Genomic DNA, 18,515 nt, shown 5'->3' on the forward strand with positions numbered 1-18,515 from the left:
CAGTTCTCAATCAAGCAGGTACATTTTCCTTTTGAATCGGGTGGACCGAAAAAAAGAACTGGCTGTTTTGGATTGGTTCACTCCAATCGATTTACGTCTGTTGACCACTATTTCTTGTGAAGATGAGTGGTTGGATTGCGGACGGGGAGTTGATTGGATTTTTGGTGTAGGATTGTTTTTGCTTGCCATGATTCTGCAGCTGCTTGAGTAATTGGTAAAGAAAACAAATGATTATCAGTCATTGATCAAGATCTGGCAATCTGCAGGGATTAGAAAAAAAATCCGTTCTTACCGGCAGGAACCAATGTTGGCCAACAGTCAACGGTCGACGGTTGTATGTGGTTGGTGGCGGTGGTCTGATGCCTAGGATATGTGATGGTCCGGGTTATGTATATAGTATATATTCCGGTGCTGTATAGGGGACCCATGCAAGCCCCTCCAAAGCCCATATAACCCTGTATGGAAATATGAGAAACTATTCTATTTCATGCGAATATTCGACATAAAATCTACCCCATCATTATTCAAATCAAATCAAATACAAATACAAATACTCAAATCAATTTGGTTTGAAGTGCTATGGTCTGCTCCGCCTTAAATATATTCCAGTGGTTCTTTCTTTGCAAGCAATCTTTCCCAAGGTACCTGGCTATAGAACTCGTTGGTCTAGAAAACTTTAAGCTGAGGAGTTGAATTTTCTTCTGATATTCAAAATAGAGCTTCTCTGCCTCGGACTTGATTCTGAGGTTGAGGCGATGGAGCTTGATGTGGGTGGATTGAAGCTTACGGAGCTCGTACAATGGGAGCTTCTTGAACTTAGCCATTGTTTCCGGAGGGGTGCAAAACATTTCAGAGAGCTTGCCGATGTTGTCCGGTGGCGGGAGTGGTATATCAAAAGAGGCAAACGTTGGTTCACCATTGTCAGTGTGAGCAATTTGACAATCATCAGAGGTTGTAGGTAGTGCACAATCATCAGGGATATCGTATTCTTCTCTATTTTCTGTTTGTCTTTGCTTATTTCTTCCTTGTGATTGGGCCGTGTCGGGATCTGGATTAAATCTGGGAATGGTCAAGCCATTGGAAGGTGCTGATTTTGAAACATTGATCTGCTGGGCTGGAGCTGAAACAGTTATGGGATCCCAAAGCAACTGATGAGGATTCACACTGGATATTGAGGTCAATGAGTTTCCCTGATACAATAAGTTACGCTGTATGACTCAGGGATGGATGGGTAATCGAAGTTCCTTTGAGGGGGAAATAAATTGTATGAATAGGTTGAAAGGCTATTACAATCTACGGGTGGTTTGAAAGACCTGCCCCTCTAATAGTACTATGCAAATAACCAAGAGTCTTGTAATCAATATTTAAGAAAAATGTGGCAGATTCCAAGATAGCTCTTACTTTTATATAGTAATCTCTATCAGACCTAAATATCTAATTCAATGTGTTTTTCAGACCGGTTATAACTAAGGATAATGTGGTTTGTTATGGTGAAGTTCCTCTACTGTTGTTGATGTTATGAGTTGTACCACTACTTCTACTACTACTACTACTACTACTACTAATATGCTAATAAGGAGAACGGGTTGTTGGTTGGTTGGTTGGTTGGTTGTTGGTTGGTTGGTTGTTGGTTGGTTGGTTGGTTGGTTGGTTGGTTGGTTGGTTGGTTGTTGATTGTTGGTTCTACTACTGCACTAACACTCTACTGACTGACTGACTCTACGCTACTCAATACTACTACTGCTAAACTACTACTAAACTACTACTGTGACCAAACCTCTGTAGGCTGATGATGAAAAGAAGAAATTATGGGGGGGAGAAGAGCTCCTTTTATAATGAAGAGTGAGGGATTTTAGCTCCAGGGGAATGTGTTTGAGAGAATTTAGCTGCAGGGGATCTCAGTTGCACAGCATATGTACACCTGTACTGCACAGCCACCCAAACAATGAGGGAATTATGCTGCAGTGACACTATTCGTACACCTTATCTGCCTGCATATATTGCGCTGCCTGATGTCATGTGTTGCTATGTACCCAAGCCACCTTCCATATCCTTCAGAATATGTTGCTATGTAACCAAGCCACCTTCCATGCACGCTGCACCCAACTAGAATACTCCTCCTTTCCACGATTTGGGGTTCAAAGCCTCTCTCTGGTCCTCCTTCCTTCCTCCTCCCTCGTCCTTGTATCCACGTCGTGTATTCTTCCGTCCAATCCGCCGCAGTGACCAAAGGGTGTATGTATGTAAATGTTGTAACTGTTGTGTAAGATTATCTCCTCCTCTTGTAATGGGTTCCACCTGTATGTAACTGTACTATCCCAATACCTTTGCATATGTCCTTTTGGCATTGCAACAGGCACAGAACACCACAACGCAAGCAGCAGTTTCTATCAGAATAGGTTAGATAGGAGACATTTTGTGTATCGTCAAAGCCACGAGAAGAAGAGATGTGAAAACTATAAAGCTGCTGAGACCTACAGCCTTGATGGTGTTAGATTATGAATCTGGCAACTCAGGCTTCGTAGCTTAGTGGTAAAGCAGGCACCTAGAGTTAGCCCAACCCGGGTTCAAGTCCTGGTGGAGCCATTTCTTTTCTGACAGATGGTATTGATATTCGTTGTGTTGACTTTGGTTGGGTTGATGATGTCCACTTTCAGGGACAGCCGGATTAGACATAAAAAATTGAGCATCATAATGAATATTATAACTATATGCGCCAGATGCCACCAATTAATCCATCGTAGTATCACGGATTGGAGGGAGTCCCAATTCATCGTCCCGGAGAGGTCTTGACATTGTAACTCTGGTGGTGCAGAGACAAGATGAGCTGGAGGTGCAAAAGACGTGTTGTTTTGTTGTAATGTTTTGCCAAGTAAGGTGCTGCATAGAGCTAGCACAAGTTTGGAGTTCCAGGTGCGGTGCAGACATGATCAGGGACACAGAAATGGAGTTGAGGGGGGCAGCTGGGATTTGGCAGGCAAACTCCGTGCAGCTCGAGCGGCTCTAAGCCGCCTGCCAATTCGGAGAAGGGTGTCTAAAGGGTGCCTTCCCAAACATCCGGGAACTCACCCTTTAGATGTCAGCTCTCCAATATCATAGGTGCGCCCTCATGTGAAACATAGGATTGCCATTGACCTGGGCGCCCCAGGGACGCCCCCATCTGGCACCCCTATGCCGCCTCGGCAGGGGGGGCGCCCCGCGGGTCCATCATGGTGTTGCCGAGGCTGGCCGCCGGCAGGACGGGGGGTGCCTTGGGGTGAGTATGGCCCCGGGGTCGCCCGCGAGTCGGCCACATGCCTCCACGGCCGTACCGCCGCCCTGTTGAGGCGTAGGCCCAGAGAGGCCCCATCGGAGCCTTTGAGCCGGGTCGGGCGAGCCATGAGGGCAGCCCCAAGGGGTGTGGGATGTGGGCAGAGGGCGCTTGCATTCAACAACCCCCAGAAACACCTTGAAGAGACCCTTGGTTTCACCTCAGAGGTGAGGCAAGGTGAAACTGTAACGCTTCCTTCCCCAGCACTTGGTGAGGTGAAACCATAAACACTTCCTGCCCCAGCCAAGATCCTCTTCTCATCCAAAACAACCCACTCAGACCCCACTTCACAAATTCACCCGCCCAGGACCACACAATCATCAATCTGCGGCTGAAATGGGCCCCACTGATGAGCCAGGTATGCTTTTTCTCCACTACTTCAGTTGTTTGTGACACACAGGCTCACATATTCTGTCAGCGGGCTGCTAGTCTGGACAGCGCAGCAACTGACAAACCTGCTCTAGATAGCGGGTCCAGAGCCTCTACTCAAAGGAGTGCACTTAGCCGCAGCTATTCAGTGACATAGATCTGTAACATGACAAATAACATGTCACAGATCAACAAATTGGCGGAGTACAAGTGAGAGGAATTCCTCCAACTCAGATTCCTTAGATTAGATACCACGCCCAACTTGATTGTAGTTTCAACTGACTCATATACTGCAATTGGGGCTTTCATCTATCTCTTTTCCTTTTATTTCTATTTTGACTTCAACACCTCCGCTTGACCTCGCCGATACCGGGTAAGTCAAGCTTCCTATTTGTATCTCTCCTTTGTCTAGTTTCCTAGAGAGTTGTGATAGACTCCGGTTGACAAGAAGTTAACAGCCCCTCCTCAAGGAGGCGTTGTTTCATTCCTCCCGCTGAGCCGGTCAAGTAGAGCTCCGACGAGTATAGACTCCGGTTGACAATAAGTCAACAGCCCCTCCTTAAGGAGGCGTGGTTTCATTCCTCCCGCTGAGCAGGTCAAGTAGAGCTCCGACAAGTACGTCGTGATAGCTGTTATCATACAATTCCATTCAGAGCGCGGTCACTGAAGAGACACACCCTGACATATTCCTCCTTGTCAAAAGACTAAACCCACAAAGAGAGTGTTAAATACTATGTATTTCCCCAAGCAAGAAAAGGACTGGCACCAGCATGTCAAAAATGCTGCACACAAGAACAATGTCTAACAGCGCAATGAATTGAGGAGGTCAAGGGTACCCCCTTGGGAGGCTGATCCAACTCAGAAACAGGACAACTGGCAATTCCATGAAGAAGGCATTGCTCATGAAGATTGTACATGGGCTCACATGATGGCACTGATTGGGGGACTTAACACACAGATGCTTGAACCAGAGACAAATGATTCTTGGCCTTTAGAGCCTGGGGTTTAATATTGACAGCAATTCCATTTGACTGATGATTCTTGTATGGAAAACCTCCATAAATCACTTTTGCATACTGTTAAAACCCATTCATTAACCTTTCCACATAGGACCTTAAATGAGAGGCAATGGTCATTAATTGGTGTCTATACTTTGCCCCTTCCCACACCAAATGTAAGTCTGACTGATCCACCAATGGATGTGTTAATGTTTTATCTGCTTGCTATCTAGATTGAATTTCTTCGGATCAAAATCCACAATGTTAACTGAAGATTACCCTTCCTATCACCTCCATCTGGCCCCTAACCCAACTTTTACTTAAAAGGATTAATAGAATGTGATGGTTCTTGGTCTTCAGGGTTTTAAACCCTGCAGCGGCGCAGCCGCCTTGGCCTCTAGTAGTCAACCAAACGCACCTGAACCGGTCATAGCCCCACCAACAAAACCAACACAGCCAACTGTAAATGAAGGGTGGGAACATCTGGAAGAGATCATTGATAGTCAGCCTAGTAATACAAACCCGGAAAAACTGAAAACCCAATCCAGTACTAGAGAAAAGAAACCGGTAGATAGATATGGAAAATGGACAGCTTACCTAGCTCTTAAAGCCAAAATTGAAAAAGAAAACCAAGACAATATTCATTTCAAAGCAATAGCTATGCAGACATTCATAAAAGAAAACACCATTTTACCAGATAGTTTTAATACTGCAAAAAATTCTACTGAAAGGCCAGCCTGGAGGAAAGCCATCTTTGCAGAACTCAACTTGATAATAGAAAACAGAGTTTTTGAAATTGTACCTAAAGAAAAAAGAGACCAAAGCAAGATGTTGATCAATACTCAATGGGTCCTAAACAAGAAATTTGATACTGAAGGCAACTTGAAAAGGTACAAGGCCAGATGTGTAGCAAGGGGATTCAAACAGAAAGAAGGTATAGATTATGAAGAAACATTCTCACCTACTGGTTGATTAAGCACAATGCAATATGTACTTTATTATGCAACTCAGAAAAAGATCAAACCGCAACAAGCCGATTTCATAACAGCATACTTAAATTTGAAATTAGAAGACGGCAAAGCTGTATACATAAGCCTGCCTGAAGGATTTGTGGAGTGGATTAGAGAAACTAAACAAGAAACCTACACGAGAGACTTAGCTAGATCGCTGATAGAAGAACCCAAAGCATTTGTGATAAAACTCAAGAAGACACTTTATGGACTAAAACAAGCAGCACAAGGATGGTACACCACAATGAAAAACTGGTTCATAAATAATGGGTATTGAATTAGTGATGCCGATCCCTTGCACTTCAAGGATAATTAAATTTCCCAAAAAAAAATACTCAAAGTTTGAGGTTGGGAAAATCATTGAAAAAAAATCACTCCGTACTGAAAAAAATGCAAACTGAGCGCGCTCAGCCAAAAAATAAAAATGTGTCAGACTGAGTAAAAAGCAATGGGGCACATTTTTGGGGTGACTTGTTGGATGGGCCTGCACAAGGCCTGCATGGGCCCCTAACAGGCCCGTTGGGCCCATTGAAAAAGTAGTATTTGTTTGGAATTCCAATGCTCTGCTAAAATGTGAAATGGGTCAAACTGAATAAAAAACATGGGGGTACATTTTTGGGGAGATTTTTTGGACGGGCCTGAATGAGGCCCACATGGCCCCTACAAAGCCCACTGGGCCCATTGAAAGAGTAGCCTTGGCTAAGAAAGCATATGCTCAGCTAAGAAATAAAATGTGTCAGACTGAGTAAAAACCCTAGGGGCACATTGTTGGGGAGGGTTTTTGGACGGGCCTGCAGCAGGCCCGTACGGGCCAACAGGGTTCCAAGGAAAAGGAAAGGGCCTGGAAATACATTCTGTGAGTGCACAAATGTCATACAGATGTCAGAAGCCCTTCAATATCTTCTGTTGATTAGTGGTCAATTGGTGCTGTTCTGAAACATCATATGGGCATTCTTAACCAAGAATACTTCTGGGTTGGCCGAACCAGCTTTGGGTGGGCCCTGACGGGCCTGATGCAGGTCTGTCAATAAGCCCTCCCCAAAAGTGTGGCCCCATGTTTTTTACTCAGGTTGACACATTTTTGTTTCTTAGCTGAGCATAGGCATTCTTGACCAAGGCTACTCTTTCAATGGGCCCAGTGGGCTTTGTGGGGGCCATGTGGGCCTCATTCAGGCCCGTCCAAAAAATCTCCCCAAAAATGTACCCCCATGTTTTTTATTCAGTTTGACCCATTTCACATTTTAGCAGAGCATTGGAATTACAAACAAATACTACTTTTTCAATGGGCCCAACGGGCCTGTTAGGGGCCCATGCGGGCCTTGTGCAGGCCCATCCAACAAATCACCCCAAAAATGTGCCCCATTGTTTTTTACTCAGTCTGGCACATTTTTATTTTTTTGGCTGAGCACGCTCAGTTTGCATTTTTTATCAGTACCACCAGGAAAATAAAATAGTCAGTCAATGACAAATGACATCACACCAGCTCCAGCCAGCTACCCACCATCTATTCAATATCTATCCACCATCTACCCCAATCTCCCAACCATTTCCTCAACTTCCAAAATTTACCAAGGAGGTCCTTTTCAGTTTTTGATGAGTCCAACTGATCCTCAGTTCTGTCCAGCTGATACTCAGCTTTGGTACCCAGCTCATACTCAGCTCATACTCAGCTTTTTTTCTCAGCTCATACTCAGCTCATACTCAGCTTTTTTGCTCAGCTCATATTCAGCTTTTTTGCTCAGCTCATACTCAGCTTTTTCACGCAGCTCAGTCTCAGAATTGAAATGAAGCCTTTTGAACAGTCCTTGCCCAGGTGATGCTCAGCTTTGTACTAGTCCTGGCGCAGCTGATGCTCAGCTTTGTACCAGTCCTTGCTCAGCCTTTTCCTAGTTCTGTCCCAGCTGATGCTCAGCTTTGATCCAGTCCTGGGCCAGCTGGCCAGCTGATGCTCAGCTTGCTGAGTATCAGCTGAGCCAGGCCAGGTAAAAAGATGGGAATCAGCTTGAAAAGGACCAGAGCTGAAAATCAGCTAGGCTAGGGCCAAAGCTGAGCATCAGCTCAGCCACGGCCAAGGCTGAGCATCAGCTGTGCCAGGGAAAAAGATGATAATCAGGTAGCCGGTGCCAAGCTGAGCATCAGCTGGGCCAGGGCAAAAGCTGAGCATCAGCTGAGCCAGGATAAAAGCTGAGCATCAGCTGGGCCAGGGCCAAAGCTGAGCATCATCTGGTTTTGTCAAATGGATTGCTTTGATCCTGACACCTGTCATGTGAGCCCTAGATTTGCTGGTGGAGAGGAGCAGCATTGGAGCAGTGTTGGAGATGAAACCAAAGCTGTGTCATGTCACTTGCCATCAAGTGACTACTTTTTTTTCCTGGTGTACGGAGTGATTTTTTTTCAATGATTTTCCCAACCTCAAACTTTGAGTATTTTTTTTGGGAAATTTAATTATTGTTGAAGTGCCTGTCTAATGATTTCAGATCAGGGTGACTTGGCATTTGCGTGGGTTGACAATCTGATACTGGTAGGAGACAATACCGACAAACTGATCAATAAACTAGGAAAAGAATTCAAGATAAAAGACCTAGGTATTGCTCAACAAATTCTTGGAATGAAGATTGACTATCTTGGTGGGAATAAAATTTTTTTGAATCAAGGACATTACATAAAGAATCTAGTAGAAGAGTACGGACTTGAAGACGGAAAAAAAAAAACCGGGACCCCTATGCAGTCAAACATTAAGCTTATCAAATCCACATCCAAAGAAGCAGCACAATTTAAATTGAGAGGGCTTGATTGCAGATCTGCAATTGGGTCACTCAACTATTTATCATGTACAGTGCACAAGACCAGATATAACCTATGCAGTTGGGAAACTTTCTCAATTCCTCATAAGCCCAAACGAAATCCATTGGACCGCATTCAAGAGAGTAGTTAGATATCCAAAAGGATCCCAAGATTGGGGTATATTATACCATCCCAAGGGCGGAGACGAAGTCATTGGATATGTTGACTCCAGTTGGGCTGAAGACAAACAGAGTATTTCAACAAGCGGATACAGCTTTAGTTGTGGCAGCGGACTTGTCTTGTGGCGTAGCAAGGAATTAGGGGCTCCAAGTTCATCGTCCACAGAAGCCAAATATCAAGTGTATTTATTGGCATCCCAAGAGGCGCAATGGCTTTGTAAGCTTACGTTTGACGTACACAGGAATGTGCCTGAAAAAACAAAGATTTGGTCAGATAATCAAGGGGAAATCCAATTAGCAAAGAACCCAGTGTTTCATTCTAGGACTAAGAACATTGGAGTGCATTACAACTTCAAAGATCTGGTAGCAAATAAAGAAATCCAAATTGAGTACGTACCAACTGAAAACATGATAGCCAATATCTTCACAAAAGCCTTGGACCGAGAGAAGCACACCAAGTTTTCATCAATGATGGGACTACTGCCGTTATCAATGATTGAGCCAAGATTAAGGGGGTGTGTTGAGAAATGGGCATCGGCCAGTTTATGTGTACCCTTGACTCAACCATCTCAAGATATGTCACAGAAAGCAGATGTCATTTGGTCATCCAAGCTCAACATTAGGGGGTTTCAAACATGTTTCATGTCAGCCTGTGTGTAACTAACTGTGTCTGAGAGGGTTGTTACTATCAAGATGATGGTGTAAGATGCCAAGGATGGGCCAATGGGTTCGTGGTAAGACCTGTAAAAGGTTTCACTCTATCAGTAATGTTGACTGAGAGGCTTTCTCAATTAAGGCGCATCCAGATCAACACAGGGTGTTAATAGGCGTCCAAGGAATAACTCAACTTGGGTTCGTGGTTTTACCTACAGAAAGGTAAGGGTAATCAAGAGTTGAGAGTATTCCTGAATTGAATGATGGGTGAGAATGAAAGCACTGTTTAACTATAGTATGGGTCAAACTTTGCTGTAATAATATTCTGAGGGATAAACAGTCCTAGGGGGCGTGTTTATATAGAGGGGAAAAGAGCAGGAGGGAACATGAGGCGCTTGGAGGCGCTTCAGGACTAGGGGGGAACTGGAAGCGCTCAAAGGAAGCAGATCCTCATGAGGATCAACATTGGAAATGATCAGGGCAGTGTAATGATCAGTACTGATCCTAGATCAGTAGCTGTGCACACTAGCTGATCACAACCAATCAGTGATTCCATTCAGTGCTCTTTGAATTGGATTACATCATGTATTGTTTATGTATTTATATCATAACCAATATATTATGTAAATGGGTACTGAGGCGTAATGAGTGATACCTGTCTTGGGTATTTCACGTGTACAGTAATATTACAATGTATTGTAATCTTACTGTTGCACGTAACTTAACTCTCATAACAACAGTACATTATGGTAACTGTATTTAACTATGGTTATCTGTAATGTAATGTATAACAGGAGTACATTCTTAAGCTTGTATCTAATGATATACATATGTAATAAAGGTGTAAAAGGAATGTACTATATGTAATGTGAACAATTGCAGGTACTTGGTACGTGTAAGGTACTGTGACATGTACTCTGTGGCTGACATTGCAGGTCCCAGTCCAGGAAACCCAATCCAGGAAAACAAAGTTCCTGCACAAAGAATTTTGAAATTATTTCTGCATGTTTTTTGGGTAAAATTGGGTCCATGTATGCAGGGTGTCTTGCAGCTGCACCAATTTCCTGAATTTGGGGTTCCTGAAACAGGACCTGCACCATGTTTGAAACCCCCTATTGATGATCCCTGATTACCCAATTTACAGGCCATAGAGAATGCCGAGCATGCTCAAATGGCATTAAGTCAACGAAGAAAGCAGAACAACAAACGCAAAATAGTGAAGCAAAACAAATGCTCCAGCAAAGATTTAGCCGAGCTTATAGATGCAAATGCAGAAAAGATAGTGATCAATGTGAAGGCAGCATTCAGAGTGAAGGCAGAATTCAGAGTGAAGGCAGCATTCAGAGTGAAGGCAGCATTCAGAGTGAAGGCAGCATTCAGAGTGAAGGCAGCATTCAGAGTGAAGGCAGCATTCAGAGTGAAGGCAGCATTCAGAGTGAATGCACGCAAGAGAAGAATGCAGGTTATTGAGCATGCATTAACTAAGAAGCAAAGAGTGACGCTGGGAAAGTATCAAGTCAGAAGGGGGAAATGTGCTGGAAAAGCAAGTCTACTCAAATGCTTTGACAGACGAGGTGGACCCTCAGGAAAAGTCCACACTCACCAGTGGTGGGTGTTAGTATAAATAGTGCAGGGCCATCGGCCAAATTTGTTTTCTGTGTTTTTTTTAATCTCATCTTATCAATATATCTTATCATCATATTATCACCACTGTATATATATACAATCATCATATAGCAAAGACTGATAGCCTTGCTCAACAGTCTTATAGAATTACATATTCATCACATAGAAATTACAACACCTTCTTAACAGGTAACTCGTGAGAGGTGCGTGATATGCAACCAGGAGATATGAGAGTATGAGAATATGAGAGTGAGCTCAGTGGTTATTGCAGATAAGAGGGATGATTTGGTGTGTTATAACAGTGTAAGGGTGATGATAATGGCTAATGGGTGATTTCTGTATAACTGGTGGGTACTGAACTGAGGGAAAAACAACTGGGGGGGGGGGGGGGGGGGGGGAGAGCTCCTTATATAGACAAATGTGAGAGATTTTAGCTACAAGGGGACCCTGAATGAGGGATTTTAGCTGGTGGGCTGCGTACAAGTGGTGTCAGAAGACACTAAATATAACAGGTAGAAAGTGGGGTGAGAAATGAAAGATGAGGTCATACTATGCAAGGAGTGCATAAACAAAGCGGGGAAATGTCAAATACAGGGGTACTTCATGCAAGGGGTGCATGAGTGGTGTCAGACTAATGGAAGGAGTGCAGAAATGGAGTCAGAAGAATGCATTCAGCTGGGAAAGGTGACTTGAGGGGTGTGACAGGTTGATGACTGGGGTTGGCCGTGTCCATGAGGATCCAAGAGGGTGTAACTTCCAATCCAGCGGGGTTCCAGTGACGCTTCCAGTGGCGACTAAGGGTAAAATTGGCAGTAGAATCCATTTCTGAGGTCCATTTGGTGGTATCTTGAGGCGTATTGTGAGTAACTATGTAGTATAGAAAAAACTTTTGATTTTTCACTTTTCCGTCTACCACAACGCAAAAAGCTGTAAATTTTATTTTTATCTATTTTATGTTTTCAGCAGGTATGACAGATACAGTACCAATAATTTATTGGTATTGTATTGACTAAGAAATACAGTACATGGTATTGCTTATCCATGGATTGGCTTTCCAATACAATGTATCTGTATTGTATTGGTTAGCCAATACATGACCAATGTATTGTATTGCCATGTATTGGCTAAAAACTACAATACAGATACATTGGCCATTACTGTATTGTATTGGTTTCATCGTTGCACCTGATATTGAGGCATTGGGGGACTATGCACGCCATCTGAATTGGCGTACAGCGTCTGGCACTCCACTAATTTCAATGATTTTGACGTGGACCTTGCAGAACGCCACATACTTTGGGGCAATCAAATCCTACGCCACGTAAATGGTGTCAGATTTGTGACATGCCAACTTATTTGGTGATTTGTGACATGCCAACTTATTTGGTGATTTGTGACATGCCAACTTGTTTGGTGTGCGCTTCAGGACACCCCAATATCTTGGTGTGCTTTGGGGAATTTTTTGGTGTGCCTTTAGGCCAACCCTTCAAGAAAAATTGTAAGGTTCATCTGTTTCAGTAAAAAGTGTGAAAAATTAGTCCAGTTAATCTCTGGTAATTCTGGTCAAACAGTCAGAGCAGTCATACATGTTGTATGAAGTTGTAAGATAAGCACTAGTTCAAAATAAAAAATGACTGAGATGTTTATCAGTTCAACATAGGTTAGGTTACAGTCAAAATCCTCATGGATTTGAAAGTAAAACAGAGTTTATGGGTGATATGAACTACACACCGGTGCATACATCAGATGAAATTACAGCCAGGAACTCTCTGGAGAGTGTCACAGATTCCTCACTGGTGCAAATACTTTTTAAACCTGTGTACTCAGCTGCTGCTTGAGACTGCTGAAACACTGAAACATTTTAAGAGAAATTTTACTGCACATAGCTGTACTTCTTTATATTAATCTGAATTGTTGAGTCAAGCATTTCTGAAACTATACACAAATTTTTCACTGTATCCAATCTTGCAAGGCTTTTACCACTGCTGGGGCACAAGAACCTAAACCTAATATTACATACATGAAACTGTAAGCCCCTGCTGTGGAAAAAAAACAGGGTTCCTGCTAATATATAAAGGTGGTTGCAAGTTTTTTTTGAGCTTGCTTCAGGACAAAAGACCACTGATCCACAAAATATGCCCAATTCTTGTCTACTTGTTACTTTTATAATAAGCACCTTCCAGATTTTTGGCTTTCAAGCAGTTGAGCCACTAAAGGATTTGACAATTGGTAAAACAGACCATGTCACAGAATCATCATTTTCAGATAGCACCATAAACACCAGGGGAAATATAAATGAAGTTTTACACATAGGTGGAGGAAAAAAGATGATTTTATTGCAAGCAATACACAGCCATCATCCCTTGAAGGTAAGACAAACCCTATTGCTATGATTTATTCAAAAAAATTAGCTTCAAATAAACAACATTAGTCTGAATCTTCTTTCTTTTATACTTCTGATTCATCTGCTCAGTTATTCATACTGCAGCTGCCAGTTCAAAAAAATCAAGAAAACCTGGTGTAAAATCTGATAGAGAATTGGAAAAAAGCACAAAGGAATGTTACAAAAGAACCTTGAAAACTTTTCATATCTGGAAATCTAGTGTCTCAAAGTTGCACCTACATAAGGCTGACCTTCATGTGATTGAACGGCATATGAAAGAGACAAATAAAGCACTTGAAAATTTGTTTCAAAAGAGAATTGATGAGCTCAGAGGTAAGCCATGTCAACCAAAGGAGAAGAAAGTTCAAGTGAACAGTGATCCTGCTGCATCAAACAAGGAGAAAATGGAGAAAATTTGGCTAAATTTGGTAGCAGATATTAACAAGTTTTGGAAGTTTCTTGAGCCTATTGATGAAGAGGAATCAATCTCATTTGTCAGACAAGGCAGTGATTTCATGATTGATTTCTTCATTGACTTGCAAAAGCATCAAATTATCACTAAGAAGAGTCTCTCTAATTTCTTAAACAATGAAGGCGGCTCAAAAATAATATCCACATATGCCTACAACAGATTCCTTCAACCCAGATTAGATGTATGCAAGCTTTACATGAACTTCAATGTTAAACTTAGTCTTCTTGAAGGCCCTGCAACAGAAAAGGTGGCAGCTCTTTTGAAAGGTTAGTCAAATTAAATAGGAACTAAGGAGAAATCTGAAATTTATAGATGACATATTTCAATGAATCTGTTCTTTACTTCCAAATATACAGTTTTAAAAAAGGGTGCATGGATGGAAATTGAATTTAATTATTTGAAGTCTCAAATCATGGCTTATTCTGAAGAGGCTCAAAAAGAAGAACCTGATTACATTGAATATTTATGTGACTGGTTCCTTGAATTGGCAGCACCAAAATCCATGGACAAAATCTCAGCAGAAATAGTGATAGATTTCATGGATGATTCTATTGTTTATTTAAAAGGATGGATAGATGAACACAAAGCAGCTTTTTTTCCAATAGAAGCAAGATCTCTTGTTTCAACAAAGCTTGTCTATGACATGATCAGTTTCATTCTGTGTTATAACCAAGAGATTAAAAATACCATTGAAAGAGAAAATCAGGGAAACCAATTTTTTATTGACATGTGTGTGATTGAGAATTGTGTTTTGCTTCTATCTAGCATATATCACTCAATATATGTCAGGGCTAGAGAATATCAAAGCCTCTTGGATGATGTACCCTGGATACCTGATTTCTTGGTGGATAGCAATGAAAACAGGCAGGTTTCACTCTTTTCTGTGAATGAAGAAGAGGCAGAAGAAATAGGAGATTTTTATGACAAGAAGCTAGAGACATGGCTTGAAGAACTTGAAGAAAATGAATCAGTTCAAAAATCCATACAAAAGTGTAAATATTTTATTTCAAGGTGGACCTACTCACGTAGGAATATTTTTTATTGGGGGGAGAAAGATGAATATAAACATGCATTTTTAGCTCTCATTCAACACATCCCCAAATCTTTTAATATCATCATCAAGCATTACGAGAAGTTATTCCAAGAAAGGCTTCCAAGAGAAAAGTTGAATGAAAGAATGAATGAGGTCACTTTCTATCCAAACTATCCTTTACAGATGTAAAGTTTTCTTCTTTAGCTGAATTTTTGGAATTTCACTTATCTTCAATCTCATTCTTTTCTTGTCTTTTGTATTCATTTCACTCATTTCATTTTGTGCACTATGCAAGTGATGTTTTTTTTTCCTTATTTATCATGCTCAATTGACATGCCACCATGTTGATCAAATTACAATTAGTCCATTAAAGCCATATAGACTAAACAAATAAAACCAATCATCTCTGACCAAAATTTTCTCTTTTGCGGACTTGAGCCCACCCATTGGTCTTATCTGCAAAGCCACTTTAGACCCTTTGAGTAAGTATGCCTTCCTTTTCAGACTTATTGTCTGCTATTGGCCAAGCCAAACTTATTCCTCTTCCTCTTGACCCAGGCTGTAAATTATTCATTAAGTTTCCTTTCAGCTTATGAGTTTAGCCGGATTGTTTTTGGTTTTTGTGTGCATTCTTGAAAAAAGAATCTGCCTTTTTTTCTTTTGGAGACTCCACGCACATCTCTCAAGTAATGAATTAGTTTTACAAGCTGCAAAAGGGGAAGTCTCCTTGGAAAGACAAACAAGGCAATCATTTTTATTGAACTGGAAACAAAACTATTTCTTGAGAGAAGTGATGATAACAAACAACTGGAGTGTGTGAAATATTTTTTCATTGCAGAGAGTATTGAGAGGCAAGAGAGAAAGAATAAAAGTATGGATGTACTTGGAGATGGCTCCGTCACACCCACCCGCGGGGGGGCGGGTACCCGCGGCCTTTTGACTGGATCCTGACATCCGTACCCGCATCCGCACTCGTTGGCGGGTACCCGCGGATACCCGCTCCTTGAAACTCATCTCGGCGACCGGAAGGGGCCCCTTTCGGTCGAGGAGGGATGACCTCGGCGACCAAAAGGAAGTCGTTCTGGTTGCAATAAGACCTCTGCGACCAGGAGGCTTCCTTCTGTTCGCCGAGGTAACTTTGACGACCAGGAGGTTGTCTTCTGGTCGCCGAGGTAGCTTCAGCGACCAGGAGGTTAGCTTCTGGTCGGCGAGGTAGCCTCGGCGACCAAGAGGTTGCCTTCTGGTCGGCGAGGTAACCTCTGCGACCAGGAGGTTACCTGCTGGTCGCGCGCTGAGGTTATATCACTGCCAATACAATTGTATCGGTTGACCGTATCCGCGCTTAAATCGGACGTTTTGAACTGATGTTACATCGGTCTAAGCGTCTGATGCAATCCCCGTGCGATGTTACATCGGTCACGGCCGATAATACATCGACGGGGTCCGATTTGGAAAGGATCCCAGGCGATGTTATATCGGCTGACCCCCCACCGACGCAACCCCGGTTCGATGCTATGTCGACCGGGTTGCAAACCAACTCAAAGGGCTCCTGATGCATCATCGGCCAACCGCGACGCAACAGTCGACCCAAAACCGCCTGGCGCCCTCGATGCAAACCCGTCCGTGGTCGATACAGCCTCAATCTTTGCTGATGCAATCTTGGCCTCGTCAATGCAACCTTAGTCATGGGACCGGACACAATCACAAGATCAGCAAGTCCATTAATCTAAGTCGCCTGGCCACGAAAGAATGTGGCCAAAGCATTAATCACCTGGATCTTCTGCCTATCCAGTCTTCCTCGACGTGGCAGGCTTCCTCGTCGTTCTCGACCAACAGCGGTTCCAATTTGAATCGGGGCTTTTTCAACCATACCTCGCTAACATCCAATGCCTCTGTCGACCTGAACGCACTCAAACACCTCAAGAACCGCAGCATTCATTCCTCACGTCTCGACAGCGGGTGCAGCATGCCTTCTCCTCGGATCCGGCACACCAAGATATTGGGCTCCCCGCGTAGCTCATCCCGGATCAATACCCTCAGCGCCTCCAGTTTCTCTTCGGTTGGAAGCATCATCAACACAGGTCTTAGCACCCATCACAGCTGTGGCTACCAACTCGGAGGAGCCTGCGAGCGCACCTCAGGTAGGACTGTCACCAACAGTTTGAACAACCTTGGTCCGAGAGACACTGTTCTCGTCATTAGTCACATAAAAAAAGGTTGATTTAGCAAAAACGCGCGGGGAAAAATCGTGAGCTCCTGCGGACCTCAACGCGCCAACAGCCAAAACGTAGACACTCAGATGATGTTTATGGAAAGACAATTGATCAACCGATTTATCGGTAGAGTAAGTCTCCGGTTTAGCGGGGTCGATCAAGAGCGGATTAGAGACGTATTCCTACAAAGACGGATCAAGGTTAGCAATAGGGACTGGTGAAGGTTGAACAGCGATGCAAAAAGAGCGATGAGGATATGGCACCTGAATGATCCAGTCTCGCATTTGAGAAACGGAGACCCAAGTCTGACGCCGCTCGTCATTGACTCCTGTGTCCTCTTTTTGCGGATCATCGAGTTCCTGGGATTCTTCGAGTTCCTCGAGCCTCTCGAAGTCTGTAAAGATTTCGTAGAGCTCCTCCCTGGAGCGAAATAACCGGATTCCCTGAGCCTTGTCGGCGACGGCAGGCTTGAGAATCCACACCTTCTTGGGGTGTCTGCCTGAGGCATGGCGCTTGGCGAGACGGCCGGCACGTGGGGGATGTTATTGCGGTTTTTGGTCAAGTGTGGTTTTTTTCGGCGGATAGTTGGCTTACCGATGACGAGCCCTCTTAAAGCTGAGATCTGTTGACCGCCCAATGTCTCCGTAGATCTGTTGACCGCCCATTCTCTCGGTGTGCTTATCTGTTGACCATGAACCAAACCAAAGACCATCACAGATACCAAGAACAATATCAATCGTTTGATCCCAGTTGCCCAGCTCAGTTTCTCAACGACATGAAAACTTGATCAGCCTCACAATTAAAACCCCTTGAGCCTCTGATGCGTGAGGTCAAACAAGCTCACAAAGATGAACCTATCTGTTTAACTTCGATATTGATTCAACTTCAGAGCACTCCATGGTCGATTCAATTCACCAGGAGGACTCTTACCACCCAGCCGATTCTCGCGCTCGTGGTGTTTCAAACCAATCCTGGCCAAAATTGATACCTGTGACCGCATTGCGTAAGTAGCGATCGGGTTGCTAAGTCGTAACATTCAGATATTTGATTCTGTTGAATCCTTTTACAATCTGCTTGCTGGTCATCGTCTGGTCAGCTGAACCCTATAGCGACTTCTTTGCTTTCAGTCACTTCAACAGTGTACAGAGCGAATGTTTCCCAACTGTGAGCATCGAGCCTTCAGAAGCCACATGTTCACATTGGACTGATGGTTTGTGTGTGGTTTTATAGGTGTATGACACCAACCACAATGTTTTAACAAACGCTCCCACTGGAAGCGGAAAGACGGTAATTTTCGAATTAGCAAGAATCCACCATATTGAGGCATAGGCCGGGCATACTCTCATGCGCCGTGCTGCGGGCTTGGACCGACTGGGCTTGAACCTAGTTGATGAGATTGCAAACCCTAATTGTAGATGTAGTATTTCAACCGCGTGTATTCTCTGTTGTTCTTATTCATCTTCTTCATTGTTTTCAATCACATT

General features: G+C 43.3%; 2 protein-coding genes across 2 annotated transcripts in view; both read right to left on the bottom strand.

Annotated features, from left to right (window-relative positions):
• PtA15_1A189 (uncharacterized protein) overlaps positions 1-16,753 on the bottom strand; it is a gene marked incomplete at both ends in the record, with an annotated part of 49,020 nt that extends 32,267 nt beyond the window's left edge. The window contains one exon of the mRNA XM_053165189.1: positions 16,590-16,753. Within this exon, the coding sequence (XP_053016406.1) occupies positions 16,590-16,753 (164 nt within the window). The remainder of the gene's footprint in view (positions 1-16,589) is intronic.
• A 202-nt stretch (positions 16,754-16,955) lies between these two features.
• Positions 16,956-17,696, bottom strand: PtA15_1A190 (uncharacterized protein; the record flags this gene model as incomplete). Its single annotated transcript, XM_053165191.1, has 4 exons — positions 16,956-17,004; positions 17,083-17,213; positions 17,295-17,526; positions 17,626-17,696. The coding sequence occupies 4 exons, from the start codon at positions 17,694-17,696 to the stop codon at positions 16,956-16,958; spliced, it is 483 nt and encodes a 160-aa protein (XP_053016407.1).
• Positions 17,697-18,515: the final 819 nt, after the last annotated feature.

This window comes from Puccinia triticina, chromosome 1A (assembly GCF_026914185.1).
Source record: "Puccinia triticina chromosome 1A, complete sequence".
NCBI classification, from domain to species: domain Eukaryota; kingdom Fungi; phylum Basidiomycota; class Pucciniomycetes; order Pucciniales; family Pucciniaceae; genus Puccinia; species Puccinia triticina.